The following is an 18,903-nucleotide window of genomic DNA, read 5'->3' as shown; positions in this document are numbered from 1 at the left end:
GATTACTTGAGCTAGAGAACGAGCGGAGCATCCCCATCTCCATCGCCAGGGACAGCGTACCATTCACTTCTCCTAATCGATCAGGTAAGAATAACCTCATTACCTTCCAAATACAGTTTCGGACTTGACATTTTCCCTTCTAACCTTACGCCTCAGGTTACTTTATCCACCTTTATCCACCCACCCTTGACTTTATATCTGTTCCATCTCAAAATGGAGATGCCCGAGAATTTTCCACCTGGCTTCGTCCTAGGCAGAGTTGCTGAACAGCTCAATCAGGATCACAGTGATCTTCGTATAGGTCTTTCTACCAACTTGGTCACCTATGGTGAAGCTTTGACGGCAAGTCTAAACTGCGTAGGCGACATCCCTGGTCATGTCCAATTACCAACGACGAATCCAGTCCGTCGAGCACACCTACGTAAGATGGCACTTGAAAATATCGGATCGCTTAACAGTCCTACCGCTTCAACATCACCCGGTGTAATTCGCACCCAGGGAAAACTAGATATGGAAGATTTTCCGCGACCACTTTCCCCAAATCGCCGTGCTTTGCTGAAGAAGAAATTCCAAAATGAAAACATTCCGCCGTATCGGGATCCTTACATCCTCAGGCTCCTCTCTTTAGAAGAAAAGTTGGCCGCTATTGTTGGCAACGTCACGGTATCCGCTATAGATTGGGACACCAGCATGCCAACATGGAAACTTCCGGAAATGGAAATTCTCTGGGACACAGGCGCTCAGCATACCATTATCACAACCGATATCCTCGGCGAAGACTTTTCAGCACACCTATCCGACCCTGTCCACGATTTATACCGAAGGGGGACGGAACGCGTATTCTGGTTTCGTTCCAACTTGAATTCACAAATACGCTATTTGAACTGGACGTAATGGCAGTGGCTGTGGATCGACAAGCCGTGCCAAATATGCGGTCGGGTATCATCCTTGGACAGATGGGATGTATTGATTCGATGCAATACCGGTCTGTTCCACGATCGACAATTCTAGCCAAAGGGGGACACATTGATGAAAAGTACTGGGGAGAGATCGTTCTAGAAAGCTACGTTGATGTTGACGGGACTTTGCATGAGATTGTCCCCACATAGATCCCCCATACGCTGTTATACTTGCAATGTCCTCGGCCTATGACTCTGTGCTACCGCGTGAAGGCCCATACACCCCCATGTATTCTGTTCTAGCCTCCAATTCACTACTATTTTAGCTCTCCAAGGTCTTTTATATTATAGAACTATCTCAATTAGCTAACTATAAGCTTAATTTTAAAGTCGGTAGGCACTATAATAATAAAGTTATCGATATAAATCATTATAATAGTGATTTGCGTGCCTTTACCTTTTAACGTAGAAATTGTCTTTAATTAGGTAGAATCCGATCTATCTTAACTTACTAGTTATCTATCTCTTTATTCTTTAAAATTTAGAACCCGTTAATAAAGAAGCTTACTACGTCCCGTGATATTAGGTTTTAGTAGCTAGGGGATAATCGAGAATAATCGAGATAACGAGGGCAAAGGTAGAAATATCTTTAGCTCTAATATAGTAGGCTTAGGTCTAAAGCTAGTTAACCCTTCTAATAATAATAATATAGTTTAGCCTGCAGTATCAATGCCGCTTTCGGAATTCCACCAGCTTTCATGCCAATTGCGCCAGATGAGCTCATTCTCAATTGCCTGAACAAACTCCAGCGGCTGGGGTGCTGTCCGAGCTGTATCAGCCCCCACGGGCTCCGGTTCGTTACCTCCAGGTTCATAACCAAACGTGATCTGATTCTGAAGCTGAAACGGTACACCGAAAGTGCCGCTCGGATCGTCCCCTGGCTGAGCGGGCAAGATGGACGAAAGGTTCTGGAGGGAGTCAAATGGTGTAAATTGCTGCGCCGTGTTCGGGAACAATAATGCCCCTTCGCTTTCCCGTGGGACTTGCTGTTGGAGGGCCTGTCCCCCCTGCGAGTTAGAAAATCTTGTTTTAGGGAGCGATTTCAGCTGACTGGGTGGAAAAAGCATTGTGAGACCCCGAAGGGGGTCCGGGCTAGAGTGTACTGCCCGAGAGGCATCATTCAGAGCACCCATGGCGTCTACAATGGGCACAAAATCTCGCCGGATAGAAGCTATTGGAGTCATTATGCTCACGACTTTCTCCAGATTGGAGAGATCCTGTTCGTGTTCGCTGGGATCAGTCGAGGACATGATGTGATAGTATAGCGTGAAAAAGGCGCAAAACGGATAAAAGGTGACCAGGCTTCGAGCGGTTAGGGCTGTCATCTCGTGAACTTCACAGAAGACTTACTGCGGATTGAAACTTTGTTCTATTCCAGACGGCAGAACATTCTTCCCAGCCCATTCGATAATGGTGTTAATCACTATCCTCGCAGCATTTACAGCTTGCGGGTGCGGGGATCTATCGCTGTTGGACGCCTTCCGTCGCATTAAGATGATGAAACTGTAAAGGGCAATGATAGAATCTGCATAAAGCCAAGACTTTACAGGTTCAATCCTGGGTGATCGTGCAACTGATAACATATCCCAGTCCGTAAGCAGCTCCCATAACTCGTTACAACAGTTGTCTGTTTTGCTGCTGACTTCGGCGTAGGTCTGACCATGCGAAGATTCCAAAACGCCGAAAAACTCATCCAGTAGAAATAGCGCGCGCGACCAAACAATGAACAAGGTGCAGTGGGCGGGCTTGGGCTGCTTTGTTTGGGGCGAAATTTCTGCCGGAAGCTTGACTTGAGCTATGGGATATTCTAGTGCCTTGGGCTTGTCATACCAAAGCCTGAATAGGAAGTCTAGTTCGACTAGATACCAATGTAGCCGGCGTTTGATTTCCTTCTCCTCCTCCAAGCCTTCATGTGCAGTGCCGGGCGGAGACGAGTCAACATCATGTATGCCTAGGAGGCCTCCGAAACGACACGCCTGGCAGTGGAACTGCCATGCCAGGTGGTAATCAAAATTATTGATCGCCAGCCATGCCTTGATCGGGGTCAGTTGTACTCCGTGGTGCGCTCACAAACCGAACGAAAAGCTTACAGTCAAGGAGGCAGCGAGAAGGTCTAGTGGCGACCCTCGCGCTGATTCGAGCCACTTGGGGACAGACTGGAGACATCTGTAGTACGCTAATATCGCCAATCCCTGTTCGTCTTTCCTCCCGAGCATTTGACCGAAATATATACCGCTGTAATAGATGATTCGCATCGCAGGGTCAACTTGAGCATAGGGCGAGTCAATGATATGGGGCAAGGCTCTTAGGAATCCCGGGTCCACAACATTTCTGAAAGAGCCAAATACATTAAAATGAGGCAGAATGATATCGAGGAAAGCTAGAAAAATAATCAGCTTAGCGCTTTCCCGGTCCGACTAGTACCATACTGTCTAAATATCGCTGCGCATCGCATGGTAGGAGATTGGGTTTCGAACCATCTACCGAATTATTGAAAGGTTGAGGACTTGGAGCAGCTAGTTGACCAAGGGCCGTGTCAAGGCGGTTGATGGCGTTGTTTACTGTAGATTGAGCCCATGGAGGCGGCGGGTCGAAGGTGAATTCCCCCTTGTTGGCGAGGCTCTCAATGCTGTTTTTAGCTCCACTGACCATCCGGTATATCCATGCTACAGCCGTCAGTATCCTACACTCACTACATGGGGCAGGGCTCACACATACTGTTAGCCCCTTGTTCCGATTCGGAAGCCTGTGGCACCGTTGCTCTGGCTTGGTCGATTTGACTAGGGGAGGGTGTATCGGGCGCACGGATGTCTGTAGGCACACTAGAGCGATTTTCCTGAGCCTCAAGCCGACGATCTGAACCGCGGATTTCTGCTTTCTGCCTAAACAAAGATAGGACGAGGGACGATTTAAAAATGGGTGCTTTGCAGGAGTGATTGAAGAACCGACTTACCGCTCTCCTCGGGGTTTTCGCCTGGCAGGATACGAACAAGGGAAACCGCTGGTCATGCACCTCTTGCACACCGGTTCGCTCCTGTCACATTTCAGCTTCAGGCGAGTCAGCAAGTCTCAAGTCCGGGCAGGTGTCATGCGAACAACAGACTTTTTTATCTCTGCATCTCGAGCACTACAACGGAAATCAGTTTATGGTTCATACTAGCGTGAAGGCCATTGATAATACCGAGAGCTTCATCCCGAAAGAACCCATGACGACTTGCGAGTCCGATTCTACGGAGACTGAAGAAGGGAGCGGGAAATTCGGACATTGATCGGTCCAATATAGAGGGAGCCAAAGCCAAGAGTCCGGTTTTATGGAGACATTCGGACATTCGACAAAGCCAAGGTTGGAAGAGTCCGGCGACGATCGGATTACTAAGCCGTTCCCGTGATTATTACTGGCAGGTTGCCGTAGGTATGCGCAAAGTCCGAGTTTTGGCTACCCTTAAGAATAGAAGCTGTATTACAGAGCTCATCGTGGCCTTAGTGGGACTTAATTCTCTTCTAGGTTCCGCCTGAATGTTTCGCGACTCAAAAGACCGAGACTGGGGCCCGCGGGCTCCGTTGTGGACTTTAGATATATATACTCCAGCACCTCTGCCTACCCAGAATGCTGTCTATACTCAACTGCCCCACACACAATTACTTTTTCCAAAACCGTGGCTAGGTTTGAGCTTTCGCTGATGAGTTACAATACTGCCGATCATGACTCCAAGAGCCCCGATGAGATGAGTTCAGAAGACCGCACCCGCGCCAACAGTTGCGACTCGTCAGGAGGAAAAGACATGTTGGCAGACAGACGAGTCGAATCTGACCAGGCTGTAACAAATCTGGCTCGCACGTTGAGCTCGAAATCACATCAATCACATGGACAGCTCCCTTTCGCTACGGAGAAGGACGGCTCACTCGACCCTCATAGCCCTCATTTTAACGCTAGAGCCTGGGCAAAATCCTTCTACGAAGTGCGATACAATGCTAATGACGGCGGTGCTCCGCGAGTTTCTGGCGTGGCATTTAAGAATCTCAACGTGGTCGGGTATGGGAGTCCGCTCGATTATCAGATGAGCGTTGGAAATGCGGTACTGAAGCTGCCGACTGTCCTCGGGCAGTTGTTTGGTGGGAAGAAGCAGAGGATTGATATCCTTCAGGATGTTGATGGCCTACTCATTCCTGGCGAACAGCTCTGCGTTCTGGGACCGCCTGGTTCAGGCTGCTCAACCCTGCTTAAGACTATCGCACAAGACACCCACGGATTTGAGGTAGCCCCCTCTTCGATCATCAACTACCAAGGCATTACACCAAAGCAAATGTCAACCTCCTTCCGGAGTGAGGCCATCTATACTGCAGAAGTGGATGCCCATTACCCACAGGTCTCCGTGGGCGACACCCTCTACTTCGCCGCCCTCGCACGCACGCCTCGCGAGCTCCCTGGTGGAATGACCCGCAAGGAATACGCCAGTCATCTACGGGATGTGATTATGTCCACGTTCGGCATTAGTCATACCATCAACACCCGTGTCGGCAACGACTTCGTGCGCGGCGTCAGTGGAGGAGAGAGGAAGCGGGTCACCGTTGCAGAAGCAGCATTAAGCTTTGCGCCGCTACAGTGCTGGGATAACAGTACTAGAGGGCTGGACAGTGCCAACGCAGTGGTAAGTCAATGCTTCTTTCTATCACCCTCTTCAAGTACTCACGCAACCCTCGATAGGAATTCTGTCGTACACTGCGGAACCAAGGCGATATTTTTGGAGTAACGTCATGTGTTGCCATTTATCAAGCTCCACAGGCAGCCTATGAGGTATGTATCGGCCTTGTATATCTGCTAAGACTTGTATGTTAACTCGTCTGGTAGCTCTTTGATAAGGTCACTGTTCTCTACGAAGGAAGACAGATTTATTTCGGCCCCGCACAGGAAGCTCGGGGATATTTCACCCGCATGGGGTTCCACTGTCCCGAGGCTCAGACCACTCCGGACTTTTTGACATCGATGTCGAGCCCTGTCGAGCGCATTGTCAAGCCAGGCTCGGAGAACTTAGTGCCTCGGACTGCAGAAGACTTTGCCAAACGATGGAAGGAAAGCCCCGAACGCCAGGACCTCCTGCGGCAAATCGATCAATACATGAGTGACCACTCCTTCTATGCGACGGACTTGGATCAGTTTGCATCCTCCCGCGCAGCTGAAAAGTCCACAAAGCAACGGCAAAACTCGCCGTATACCTTGTCATACTGGGGTCAGATCCGTATTTGTCTATGGAGGGACTTTCAACGGCTTAAGAATGACCCCAGCGTGACTCTCGCGATGTTGATTGGAAACTTCTTTGAGGCCTTGATTATTTCAAGCATCTTCTACAATCTCGCAAACGATACATCTTCATTCTTTTCTAGGGGCGCTCTGATCTTCATGATGGTCCTACTCAGCGCCTTCTCTAGTATACTTGAGATTATTGTCTTGTACGAGAAGCGAGTAATTGTCGAAAAACACGCCCGATATGCTCTATATCACCCAAGTGCAGAGGCTATATCCTCGATGATCATGGACATGCCATACAAGATACTGAACTCTCTACTCATGAATCTTGTGCTCTACTTTATGGGAAATTTGCGACGTGAGCCCGGGGCATTCTTCTTCTTCTTTCTAATTGCCTTCTCTATGATGATGGGAATGTCCATGTTTTTCCGCTTCTTCGCTTCCCTGACAAAGTCACTGGAGCAGGCTCTTGCCCCCTCATCCATCATCCTAATCGCGCTTGTCCTATATACCGGTTTTGCTATACCGGTCAGTTATATGCGCGGTTGGGCATCCTGGATCCGGTGGCTGAATCCGGTATCATACGGATTTGAAGCGGCGATGGTCAATGAATTCCATGGGCGGGAGTTCCTTTGTACCTCTTTCGTGCCCTCTGGACCTGGCTACGAGAATATCTCGAGCAATGAACGTGTTTGTTCAACTATTGGAGCGGTTCCAGGCTCCGATGTCATCCAAGGCACGGCCTTTGTTCGATCATTGTACGGTTACGAGAATAGCCATCGCTGGAGAAACTTTGGGATCATTATCGCTATCACAGTTTTCCTTGCTCTCTGCCATTTGGTCACATCCGAACTGGTTTCTTCTCACCGCTCAAAAGGTGAAGTGCTTGTCTTCCGTCGCGGCAAATCTCAGAAAGCCCGGGCAAAGCGATCTCAAAGTGACGAGGAACAAGTTGCATCCCCCGGGGGAAAGAGCGAAAATATGTCCGATGAGAGGCCTTGCATGGTTTCTAGTGTTGAAAAACAATCGTCGATATTCCACTGGGAAGATGTGACCTACGATGTCATGATCAAAAGCGAATCAAGGCGCATTCTGGACCATGTTGATGGCTGGATCCGGCCGGGAACTCTTACTGCACTCATGGTAAGTATCTTTCCTATCAAACACACTCTCTTCCAGTGTTAGCTAACGATTTCCTTCATAGGGTGTCTCCGGTGCCGGGAAGACTACCTTGCTAGATGTGCTAGCAAGTCGCACGACTGTCGGCGTCGTCGGGGGCAACATGCTTGTTCACGGCCGACCCAGGGACGAGACTTTTCAACGCAACACAGGCTACGTCCAACAGCAGGATCTTCACCTACACACATCAACAGTACGAGAAGCACTTGAATTTAGTGCTCTTTTGCGACAATCGCCCCAGTACACCCGTGCTGAAAAGCTTGCGTACGTGGAGACCGTCATTGATCTGTTGAGCATGCGAGAATATGCCGATGCTATCGTGGGAGTTCCTGGAGAGGGTCTCAATGTTGAACAACGAAAGCGTCTCACTATCGGCGTTGAATTGGCGGCTCGCCCTAAGTTGTTACTCTTCCTCGATGAACCTACTTCAGGGTTGGATAGTCAGACCTCGTGGTCGATTTGCAACCTCATGGAGACTTTAACCAAGAACGGGCAAGCGATTCTTTGTACAATTCATCAACCGTCCGCCATGTTATTCCAGCGTTTCGACAGACTTCTCCTCCTAGCCAAGGGTGGCAAGACAGTCTACTTTGGCGGGGTTGGGCAAGGATCCGAGACCCTGATGGACTACTTTGTTCGCAATGGCGGTCCTCCTTGTCCCCCAGGCAACAACCCGGCAGAACATATGCTCCAGGTCATTGGCGCCGCTCCTGGAGCACAAACAAGGATCGACTGGCCGACTGTGTGGAGAAACAGCTCCGAATATCAGGAAGTCCGCCGGGAACTGGCTGCATTGAGGCAGTTGGCTAGTCGGCCATCGCCTGTGTCTGATCCGAATGACAGGTCGAGCTATGCTGAATTTGCTGCGCCATTCTCTGAGCAAATAACTCATGTCGGACGACGTGTATTTCAGCAGTACTGGCGCTCGCCGTCCTATATCTATTCCAAAGCCCTCTTGACCGTGGGATGTGTAAGTCCTTTCTGTCTGTTGAGATGTCCGTGATATCTAACATTACTCTGACAGGCTTTCTTCATCGGATTCTCATTCTTCAAAACGGAAAATACTCAACAGGGCCTCCAGAATCAGATGTTTGGCGTTTTTATGCTTCTCTTCGTGGTCGTCCAGCTGGTTATGCAAATCGTTCCATCATTTGTTACACAAAGAACGCTCTACGAGTCTAGAGAACGACAATCGAAGACTTATGCGTGGCAGGCTTTCATTATATCCAACATCGCTGTTGAGTTCGTTTGGAATACGGTATGCATTCCATCCTCTATCCTTTCCTCTGTCTCCACTAAGGCTTTCCTCTAGGTCATGGCCATCTTCTCCTATTTCGTATGGTTCTATCCCGTCGGGTTGTATCGGAATGCCCAGTATACAGACACAGTCCATACTCAAAGTCTATTGACGGTGCTTATCATCTGGGCAACCTTCCTTTTTGCCAGCTCCTTTGCACACATGTTGATCGCAGGAATGGATAGTGCACAGCTAGCATCTTCCGTGTCGAATATTCTCTTCATCATGCTGTACGCGTTCTGTGGTATCCTCGCTGGGCCTGACGCTCTCCCGCGTTTCTGGATATTCATGTACCGCGTCAATCCGTTCACATACCTGGTGTCGTCCTTACTATCTGCGACCCTTGGGGCTGCCCCCATGCACTGTGCGGATAACGAAATCCTGTCATTTTCGGCTCCATCTGGAATGTCCTGTGATGAGTATATGAGGGACTACCGAACAGCGAATGGCGGATACCTTCTTAATCCTGACGCCCAGGGCAGTGAGCAGTGCAACTTCTGCACCTTTGATCACACTAACCAATACCTGTCGAGTCTTAACATTGACTTTGAGAACCGATGGAGGGACTTTGGCCTCCTATGGGTTTATATTATCGTCAATACCGTCGGAGCCATTGTGTTCTACAAGCTTTTCCGCGTGCCCAGGAGAAAGAAGGCTAAGAAGGCAGAGTGAGCAGCTTTATTGGCGGTCGTCCTTCTTCCATCTACATATTTTGTACTTCTAAGAACATATGTACCGGATAATGCCTGGCACTCGAGACCTTTCCCTTTCCGTTTTAGTGCTTACCTCTTGCCGCTTTTCGATCACCGAGTAAAACTAAGCACGTCCCTGAGTATTCTGACTTGATCACGGGCCATTATATAATCAACCTAATCTACTTACTAAGTATTACCTAATCATCCCTAAGTACCCGTGGACCCTAATCTACTTACTAATCATTATCTAAGCACTCTGATTTACTTACTAAGTACTCGTTTTATACTTTATATATTCGTTTTATATCGTTATAGTTTCTATAAAACTAGGTATTATTAGTAAAATATTCTATAGATAATTAGATTCTAATAGTAATAGGCGGGTTTACTAGGTTACTACTAGTTTATAAGTTATTACTAGTAATTACCGCCAACTGGTGACCTAGTGACCTGGTCAGCAAAACGCCGGTCTGGAAGGCCGCTAAAGGCAGGGAAGATCGCGCGGCTGTGAAGACCTACCTACGTCCCCGCACGTGGTGAATTCTCCCTCTTCCACAGCCAGTCTTCGAACTCTGTGGATCCAAGCGCGTTTGGACCATCGTCCACTGCCGTCTTCCATTGCATTGACATTCCGTATAGCGGTAGCTGTGAGGGATTTTGTGACAGTGCCCCATACTCAATCACGTTTTTGCTATCACTACCGTCGGAAATCCGCCAACTTCGTACCGCTCTTTCTGCAAAGATGCGTCCTCTTGCCAGATCACCATGCACAATAGCAACTTGCGCAGCATCCAAGTACACCCTGGACAAGCCTGGGTCATCTGGGCCCGTCATATTATATAGCTGAATCTCTCGGTCAAGGTAGCGCAGGGTTCGGAGGGGGGATGACAAGATCCCCTCGAGGCCACGCTGACCGACGAGACGATCCAGATGATCAGTCTCTTCCAGTATCTTATCATTCCTTTGTATCTGGTTGGGTGGGAACGAGCAAATACGACAGGAGCATGAAAACTTGAATTTTGCTCGTAGCGCCTCCTGTCGGGCTTGCCGGCTGTTGTGGACCGCTAGGTAATATATTGTGATTTCTTCACCTTCGTTGATATCTCGTAGCGCGTGGACGGTATGCCGCTTGATATTGTCGTTCCAACTCTTCTGGGCGTTGTTATCGCAGGCATGGTTGATGCGGCTTGCTTCGAGGAAAATCCCTCCTCCGGTCTCGCCGTCCTCAATCGGGAGGGCGTTTGTGCGGATGATCCCGATATATTGTTCGGTGGGATTCTTGTAGGGGTAGATATTGTGTAAAGAGAGGAATTCCAGTCGCTGTTGTTCAGTGAGCGCATTGACTTGCTGGCGGATGTATCTCTGTAGCGTTTTACAGCCCAGTTGGTCGTGGTTATGAGGGATTTGGATGATAGCTTCTTCGCAGAGAATCCGCGTGCCCTGTGGAACGTTTATGGTTGCAACAAGACCTTTTCCCTTCCCTGGAACATCCTTCAACTCGTACATTGTTAGGATCTACAGGCAGGTAGATGTGATCATGCAGGTACAATATCCAGGTGTGTATTGTAGTGAGTGCTATTGATGATGATGATGATGATAGAGGAGAGAAGGAGAGAGAGAAGCTAATCTATCTACAGTGGGTCACATGGATGCATGTGGGTCCCAAATCACGTGATTGGCTCTAACAATCGCATGGTTTTCAATTGGTTGACTACTTCTCTGTGCGCTTAGTAAGACTTGGCTAAGCTGTCTTTTTACCCTGTACACATTTGGCTTTTTCACTATGCATTTTGCTTTTTAATTGTGTCTGACCAGATCATTGAATTCAGATCATTGTTGTATTTAGTTAGAGAATTTTTACCATTGTGGATTTACCAGTCCGCTCGCCGTACAACTGATTTCTGTCAACATGTGTTGTTGTGATGGCCTCAGGCCTGAATTTGTGCCTTAGGCATCAACCCCTCAGTAGGTCGTGCATCATAGATTGTTTGTATCTAAGTCTCCATTTCTGAAACGGTTTTATCTCCATTTGAACCCAGCATTGAATATCGGAGCCAGGTTCTATATCTAAGTACAGCTATCACTGCCAGCAATGAAAGTACCATCCGAGTTCTCGCAACCACACTCTCCGGTGTCGGGAGACTTGATACAGGTCGTGCCGTATCCGGTACTCTTACCACCACTGCCCCAATAGAAGATCCAGTAGTCTGGGTTCTCCTCCAACTCACCACTGGTCGGGGCAGTGCAGGTATACGCACTGCATGTACCGTATGGAGCGCCTTTAACGGAGTCGTATTGGTGGTCGGTCTCGAAGACGGCGAATGTTTGGGTCTTGGAAGTGCGAGTGTTGTGGGAACACTCGGCCGCTTGGATGGCTTTAGAGACCTTTGTGGCTATTTTATGGCAGTCAGCACAAGAGCACTCCATCTTTGTTCGTTGTCATCACGCACCACTGCAGTTCAGGTTACTAGGTTTGTAACCCTTGGTGTTTGACGAAGCCGGGGCGAGGGTAGCTGCGACAATAGCTGGTGCAGCAAGCAAGCTGATAAAGTTGGTGAAATGCATTTTGAGGGATAGTTGTTTGAACAGGGTGGGTATAGAGAGATTGAAGAAGGGCAAAGTAGTTGGTGTACTCCGTAGATATATATATACCTACTCGTAAGACCCACAACTTTGATACTCCGAAACATATAACTACTCCGTAAGTTAAATTAATATACAAAGCCATTTTGATGGAAAGGAGGTTGGGAGGGCCTAGAGCTCGTGAATATCCATCCATGTACGGAGTATAGAGGATGAGTCCAATGTTTCTCTCAGGGGGAGGAGTAGGGAGGATCCACTTCAGTCTATTAAATTTCAATTCGAAACATCAAGTGACTTGTGGGGGACTTCTTCCATATCAACAAGACAGAATCTATAATTGAGTAGTACATTGTCGACACTTTGAACGCTATAGAAACTACTATAAAGCCATTGCTAATTAAATAGGTTTGAGTACACGCAGTACCCACCATTGGAGTATGGAGGCGAGTACAGAGTAGCCGTCACTCAGGTTTCATAAGGATGGATCTATTTTATTATCTATGTCTCAGGTCTACCCCTGGATGTGCCACACCCCATTAGGAAATGTCTAGGATATACCCCGTACAGCACACAAGCTTATTCTAAGGATATGATTAACTCTCATGATCTTCTTGGCATGATAATCCTGATCAAACAGCTAAATAATCTTCGGAAATTTTCATTGCAGGAGCTTGTCAGACCTAAAGGCAGCTAGGTTTAGGTCAGGACGTCACTGGTATATCGGTTTGTGTTCGTATGAGAAGGACAAGCATGGGTGGGTGACATTTAGATCGACATTTTGGAGACGGAAGCTCGATGGATAAATTAGATCGTTAACGTTGGAATTTTACGGGATACGCGGATGTTGTATTCCTAGACACGTATAGAGAGTGCAAGCTCAATCTATCGGGCGATCAGTGCCGATCTGTGGACAATCCTCTCCACTTCTTACAATTCTTTAGCGTATTCTCCACCATCAGCTTCATAGCCGCAAATGAAATGACGCAGGAGGCGGGGACAAATGCTTAATCCCGAGGATGGCACATTGATTTTAATTGATCAATGTTGCACATAGGACTAGCATTTATTGGGGTTCCTAAGGGTTGAGATTCGTCCGCTGGTCATGGGACCACCCACGGCCATAGTTACCAATTGCTAGGAAATATAAGAAGACGACCTCACTGTATGGAGGTATATATGGTATGGATAGAAGATATGTATGAATCAAACTACATTGACAATTCCGTTATTTTACTTTTGTATAGAGTACGCCAGCCATTATGGTGGTCTGTAGATATTCCGGGTTTCAACACCTTGCATTTCTACCATGTATACAACTAACTTAGTACTTGGGATATTCTTTCTCAGCCTGTTTATGTCGGTACAAGTTCCAGGGATTTGAAACTGACGGGAAATCTGTCTTAAGACACTAGGGCTATGTAATTGATAACCGTTGTTTAGATTCTGGACGTCTATTAAAGGCAACATCTTAAATCTGATATGTTGACGTATCTATTCAATCTTGTATAGTGGAGAGTCTAAGCGGACATGTGTGACGGTATTGCACCTTGGCTCCAACATAGAAAATTAGCCCTTTAACCATTTAGGCAATATTTTCAGCCTCATGATGTTCAGGTTTTACCATCTCTTTCTCCTGGGCAAATGTAGAGTGTGGGCGCCACTTGGCAGAGGTCCGAGGGGTACTTTCTTCCATCATTTTATCAACTTGCTCAAGAGACAGACCCTTGGTCTCTGGGACAAGGAAGTACGCATACACGAAACAAGCAGCGCAAAGGCTTCCCCAGACGAAGAAGACAGAGGACCTCATGTTGGCCTCACCAGGGTTGTCTCCTACCATGTAAGGAGTGATGACAGCAATGATGGTATTCCACAACCAGTTGGAGGCAGTGGAGAGAGCAACACCACGGGAGCGGATAGGAATGGGGAAGATTTCACCAATAAGAATCCAGGCTCCGGGGCCCCAGGTAGAGGCAAAGAAGAAGATGTAGATGGCAATAAGTGCGACTTGGGCGTTGACTGCCGAAATATTATTGGCAATAGTACTACCACTGTCACTGAGGTGGGTCTTGTTAAAGCCAATAGTAACGCCGATGATAGCGACGAGGAATTGACATATGAGCATACCCAACGCGCCGAAGATCAGAAGAGGGCGTCGACCTAACTTCTCGACAGTGTAGAAGGAGATAGGAGTTGAGAAAACGTTGACAATGGTGAAGATCATCGACGTCAAGAATGTATTGCTGATCGCACCAGTGGCCTGGAGGAAAGTAGTGGAGAAGTAGAAGATGAAATTGACACCAGTCCATTGTTGCATCATCTGGAGGGAGGTACCCAGGATGGTACGACGCAAGTTAGACTTCTGGACCCAAAGGCTACCAGTGAAACAATTTTTCCAGCTTCCGAACCAGCCGGCATCGGGGATAACGCTGCGCTCATATTCTTCGTTGGCGATGATCTCAGAGAGTTCGGCCTCAATGTATTCGGAATCGGGAGGCTGATCGCGGACAATGCAGAGGGCCTTCCTGGCTTCCTCGATGCGGCCCTTCTTGACAAAATAGCGAGGCGAGTCAGGGAGGAATAGAAGTCCAACACCCAGAACGATTGCCCAGACAAACTGGATTGCAATAGGGATGCGGAAGGAACCGGTGTCTGGGCGGTTTTCAGTCCCGTAGACCAAGCAAGACGCCAGCATGAGGCCGATGGTGACACAAAACTGGTAGCAGGCAACAATGGCACCTCGAACACTCTTGGGGCACTGTAAACGAAAGACAGAATGTTAGCATGTGGTTCAAAATGTCACCCATCCGAAGGCCGAAGGTAGCGACGACTCTTACAATTTCACTTATATATAGAATGACGATGGCCGATTCGAAACCGACACCAATACCAGCAATTAGACGACCAGCAGCAATGATACCAAGAGCGTTACCTCCAATGCCAGTGAGCATTTGAATGACAATGCCAACAGCGTAAATCACACAGCCGCAGATGACGGTCCATTTGCGACCAAACCACTCGGCTACATCGCCTGCCAGGACAGCGCCGAAAAAGGTACCAGCGGAGAGAATAGAAACGATGAGGGAGGAATGAGACGCAGTGAGCGTGGTACGACCGGGTTCAATGATGTCAACCCACATTTCGATCCCGTTGACACCATTGATATATCCAGAGTCATATCCAAAGTAGATACCTCCGAGCGAGGCAAAAGCGCAAAGCGCATAGGCCTTCCAGGTAATTGGTGCCTCAATGGAGTTGACATCTCCAGTTGCACGAAGAGCCATTTTGGAAACCTCACAGGGAATGGGTTGTCTATTATATGCCCAATGAACCTAGATATAGTTTGGGCAAGATAACATATGAAGTTGAAAGGAGAAATTCCATTAACACGGGGAAACGACGAGCATATTATATAGAGTTTTATCTCTATGTCAGCCACATCGGGTTTATGCCGGTGAAGAGCTTTTTCTCCTTTTGGCGCACGCCGCACCCCCTTGGCCTTTGCCAAGGACGAGATCCCACATGGGCCCAGGTATAACCCCTCCCCCAACGGGTTTAGGACCCATTTGACGGAGACTGGTATAATTACACTCTCACTCTGGATTTCAAAATTGCCGACCAAGAACAAAGTGATACCAGCTATGAAGTGAACGTAGAATAAATGTCACAACTAGCTAGCAATGATATCGGAGTTGAGATTATTCGTATGCTCCTCCCCAGCTTTTCCACGCTGAAACGTATTTCATTGCAGTCAGGCCACTTCTCTTTCCTCATCCACTCGGAGATAACAAGTGAGAGTGAGCAGCTTACATTAGGGAAACCTTATTTGGTATAAATTAAGTCTTGTCGCTCCTGAGAAACATACTTTCTTAAAACTTTTAGGAAAGTCGAGTCGACCGAGTTACGAGACAAACCGAAGTTTAGCCGTATGTCTACACAGTACGAGCCGGGGAGGATCGGACAGAAGTGGATTCAGGTCAAGAATGGCTTAAATTGCCCAGAGACATGTCCGATCTAAATTTCCGCGCCAACACGAAGCCGGAAAGGACAACTAAAGCTTCCTCCTTCCATGCCTTGCTGTCAAATGACACGCATGATTAGAGACAAAAACCAAAAACCCAACTGGGACTACAAATTTGACATTTCACCAGAACCAAATGGGCTCATTCCAAAGTTGAAAATTGCCAGTCTGGAGAAACCAGAAACCCCGGAGAGCGTGGAGCCCCGCTTTGCGGAGATTTCTCCCCGTGGGTTTTCCGCACTGGCCTTCTCGGGAGCTCATTGGCCAGGACGTCCGTCCCCCATGTCTTGGCAATTCCAAGCCGAGTGAACTGCCCAGGTGTACTCAGTACCTCATTTTGGAACGGAATTATCTACAGCTACACCTCATAGATCGGAGAACAAACTTATCCAAATTACAAAGCTTTAAAAACAGTGAAGGGTCTTGGCATTTTTTGTAAATTAGTATATAATGTTATTTTAGGACCTCGGGAGACCTCTGTTTTAAACCGGCAGAACCTAACGAGGGTGGTCACGTGGAACGTCAGCCTAAAAAGGTAGGGATGGATACTAGCCTAATTAGGTAGTCTTGGCGCTATTCCAAGTTCCACGGTTAACTATGGGATTATCTAAACAAATCGGTCTTCCGAGGTTGGACTGTATATTCTGTCAAATTACAAAGGGTTGCCGGCCAATCCCACTCGGAACACTCAAGGAATCGGACCTTCCCTTCCACAGCGCCCGGGACGGGGATGAACCCCCATGTGATTCGGTATAGGACCGGGGATGACGTAGGAACCAAGGCGCTAAAAATGTAAACATTGCGCCACATAGAAGAAAGGGATATCATGAGTGAGAAACCACTTCTAAACCGTATAATATGGACCGCCTCGGCATCAGCCGACCAGCTTTGGCTATCGCACTTGCATTGTCGAGCCTGCCTATGTAGGATCTAGACTATACTATGTGAATGCCACAGTGCCGACTCCACACGGTAATCTAAGCGCCGTATGGACGGCAAAGGACTCGGTAGTTACACTTCGCTCACTAACTAGTTGGAACGACTGGACGACTTGTTCTAAGTAAGGAATGGGCTTATAAGGAGTGATTTGTACCGAAAGATTGCGATAAGGTACAAGACGTTGTGCATGAGATTATCGGGGGAGGAGTGTATCACATCACTCACATGGTGGAAGCATAACGGAAATACATATGTACCTAAGGGACAACCTTGGATGTTCCAAGGTTGGACAAACTTGAAAAGTCTTCCTGAATGTGAACTACCAACTTTAAGATTGGATTCGAACAGAATTTGGTTTAGTCTCCTTGGCAACCATATAACTCCCCTTGTCCAGGGTGGGTAGATTCCGCTATGTTCCTGTAAGGTGGACGGACAACTACCATATTTTGTTCCAAATTCTAAATTGCCACAAACAAAACCCTTCAATGGCGAATCTTGGGACACAACGTAAACGGCAATGAAAGAAATGCCAATCGATTCTTAATTGAATTCTCATTGTAATCGATTTATATGCACTGGAGGCTAACTACCTATTACGTCCACTGTCTAGTTCTGGTACTTCCCTCTTATGATCCGCAGGAAGTTCCCAACGCATTTGGGTGTCCCCTCGCAGCTCAGAGCGCTGGCACCCACTGGAAGCTCAGCGGCCAAGAGATCTGCCAATTCAATTCAGATTCACTTTAGATTCACTTTAGATTCACTTCAGATTCACTTCAGATTCACTTCAGATTCACTTCAGATTCACTTCAGATTCACTTCAGATTCAATTCAGATTCAATTTACTTTAGAAGTCCCTATGTCCATTTTATAAGGCATTGATTTTATTAACCATATTTCCTCCTTTCTTCTTTTTCGACACTCAAGTCTCTTTCTCTCCGTGTTTTACTGAAAGTCAAATTGGCTTCTCCAACCAAGCAGTCCAAGTACAAACGCAAAGGCCTGACCGATGATTCCCAAGGAATCGAGATAAAAAGCACGTCTCCCTCACCTGCTCCTCATATCAACAACATCAACATTGTGAAGTTATTGTATTAGTACATGTAATCAACTTGCCGCGTGGGCAACGGCACTGTCTCTCCTCGCAGAGTACGTGAAATCCAAGCCCAATTTACTGTTTCAATGGACGAAGCATACGATTACAAGATTGGTTCGAACGAGTTCGACCCTGGAACCATCTTTCCGGAAATCATTACCCTCAGTGACAACCTTTCAGCAATTCTACAGAAGAAATTGACTCCTACCCACAATACCGAATTTGAGGACCATATCCTCAAGTGCCTTGCAACTATGGTTTATGGCTCAGATATGATCGAGCGTGCCCGTAGCAGTCCCCAAGGTACACTCAAACTTTGCCTAGCAATCTTTTGAGGAGAAGACGTACCAGAGGACATTGGAGAAACGGAGAACTGAAAAAGCTATTGCTAAAAGAGGATTTGCTTGACCCTGTTGCTTTTGCTTCAAAGTACACCCACATTTTCGTCAATATATATCCCTTTATTGATAGAAACGGGCGAATGTGCCGTTTGATCTTGAACTCAATACTTCTGAAACTTGGCAGTTTTCTTGTGTCCATTGGAGAGAACGAACAGGATCGTGTTCTTTATATGAGGTCGCTAGCAATAGAGGTGCGCTTGAGGAGACGTACAAAGAGCTTGATGAAGATGAGAAACCGGTTTTGCATAAGGAGTTGGGCAGTTTGGTTCTGGCGCACGTGAAGAAGAGTATGCGCAAGCTGGTTTCTACTCTGCGTCTGTGAGGTCTCCTGAATCTGATTTTCGTGAAGCTGAAAATGAACATGAATTTCCAAATAAAACATGTAACAAGAACCTATGTACACCGGAAATCCCACGGCCTGACACGCCACTCCCGGACAATTGCGCTGATATAAGATGATACGATTGAATTTAGTAGTTAGACTACTATATGCT

The 18,903-nt window shown here is 47.4% G+C and overlaps 9 protein-coding genes across 9 annotated transcripts; 4 read left to right on the top strand and 5 right to left on the bottom strand.

Moving 5' to 3' along the window:
* Positions 1-213: 213 nt before the first annotated feature.
* On the top strand, positions 214-1,109 carry N7516_001197 (uncharacterized protein; the record flags this gene model as incomplete). Its single annotated transcript, XM_057213919.1, has 2 exons — positions 214-850; positions 901-1,109. The coding sequence occupies 2 exons, from the start codon at positions 214-216 to the stop codon at positions 1,107-1,109; spliced, it is 846 nt and encodes a 281-aa protein (XP_057075802.1).
* A 503-nt stretch (positions 1,110-1,612) lies between these two features.
* Positions 1,613-2,209, bottom strand: N7516_001196 (uncharacterized protein; the record flags this gene model as incomplete). The annotated part of the gene is made up of 1 exon (XM_057213918.1): positions 1,613-2,209. The coding sequence occupies one exon, from the start codon at positions 2,207-2,209 to the stop codon at positions 1,613-1,615; it is 597 nt and encodes a 198-aa protein (XP_057075801.1).
* Positions 2,210-2,305: 96 nt separating this feature from the next.
* Positions 2,306-4,152, bottom strand: N7516_001195 (fungal specific transcription factor domain-containing protein; the record flags this gene model as incomplete). The annotated part of the gene is made up of 6 exons (XM_057213917.1): positions 2,306-2,992; positions 3,050-3,339; positions 3,389-3,625; positions 3,678-3,837; positions 3,913-3,993; positions 4,117-4,152. The coding sequence occupies 6 exons, from the start codon at positions 4,150-4,152 to the stop codon at positions 2,306-2,308; spliced, it is 1,491 nt and encodes a 496-aa protein (XP_057075800.1).
* A 487-nt stretch (positions 4,153-4,639) lies between these two features.
* Positions 4,640-9,352, top strand: N7516_001194 (putative ABC multidrug transporter; the record flags this gene model as incomplete). The annotated part of the gene is made up of 6 exons (XM_057213916.1): positions 4,640-5,608; positions 5,665-5,754; positions 5,809-7,347; positions 7,409-8,353; positions 8,408-8,641; positions 8,696-9,352. 6 exons carry the CDS (start codon positions 4,640-4,642, stop codon positions 9,350-9,352), a joined length of 4,434 nt encoding a protein of 1,477 aa, XP_057075799.1.
* A 542-nt stretch (positions 9,353-9,894) lies between these two features.
* On the bottom strand, positions 9,895-11,239 carry N7516_001193 (SET domain-containing protein; the record flags this gene model as incomplete). The annotated part of the gene is made up of 2 exons (XM_057213915.1): positions 9,895-10,815; positions 11,237-11,239. The coding sequence occupies 2 exons, from the start codon at positions 11,237-11,239 to the stop codon at positions 9,895-9,897; spliced, it is 924 nt and encodes a 307-aa protein (XP_057075798.1).
* Positions 11,240-11,442: 203 nt separating this feature from the next.
* Positions 11,443-11,940, bottom strand: N7516_001192 (uncharacterized protein; the record flags this gene model as incomplete). Its single annotated transcript, XM_057213914.1, has 2 exons — positions 11,443-11,768; positions 11,826-11,940. 2 exons carry the CDS (start codon positions 11,938-11,940, stop codon positions 11,443-11,445), a joined length of 441 nt encoding a protein of 146 aa, XP_057075797.1.
* A 1,600-nt stretch (positions 11,941-13,540) lies between these two features.
* On the bottom strand, positions 13,541-15,239 carry N7516_001191 (sugar porter family MFS transporter; the record flags this gene model as incomplete). The annotated part of the gene is made up of 2 exons (XM_057213913.1): positions 13,541-14,713; positions 14,793-15,239. 2 exons carry the CDS (start codon positions 15,237-15,239, stop codon positions 13,541-13,543), a joined length of 1,620 nt encoding a protein of 539 aa, XP_057075796.1.
* Positions 15,240-16,024: 785 nt separating this feature from the next.
* N7516_001190 (uncharacterized protein) lies at positions 16,025-16,285 on the top strand (the record flags this gene model as incomplete). Its single annotated transcript, XM_057213912.1, has 1 exon — positions 16,025-16,285. One exon carries the CDS (start codon positions 16,025-16,027, stop codon positions 16,283-16,285), a length of 261 nt encoding a protein of 86 aa, XP_057075795.1.
* A 1,809-nt stretch (positions 16,286-18,094) lies between these two features.
* Positions 18,095-18,343, top strand: N7516_001189 (uncharacterized protein; the record flags this gene model as incomplete). The annotated part of the gene is made up of 1 exon (XM_057213911.1): positions 18,095-18,343. The coding sequence occupies one exon, from the start codon at positions 18,095-18,097 to the stop codon at positions 18,341-18,343; it is 249 nt and encodes an 82-aa protein (XP_057075794.1).
* Between the last annotated feature and the right edge of the window lie 560 nt (positions 18,344-18,903).

This window comes from Penicillium verrucosum, assembly GCF_028828655.1.
Source record: "Penicillium verrucosum strain IBT 35672 chromosome Unknown utg000001l_segment0_segment0, whole genome shotgun sequence".
Taxonomy (NCBI): domain Eukaryota; kingdom Fungi; phylum Ascomycota; class Eurotiomycetes; order Eurotiales; family Aspergillaceae; genus Penicillium; species Penicillium verrucosum.
The sequence above is the reverse complement of the archived record's forward strand: the minus strand, read 5'-3'. Positions and strand labels throughout refer to the sequence as shown.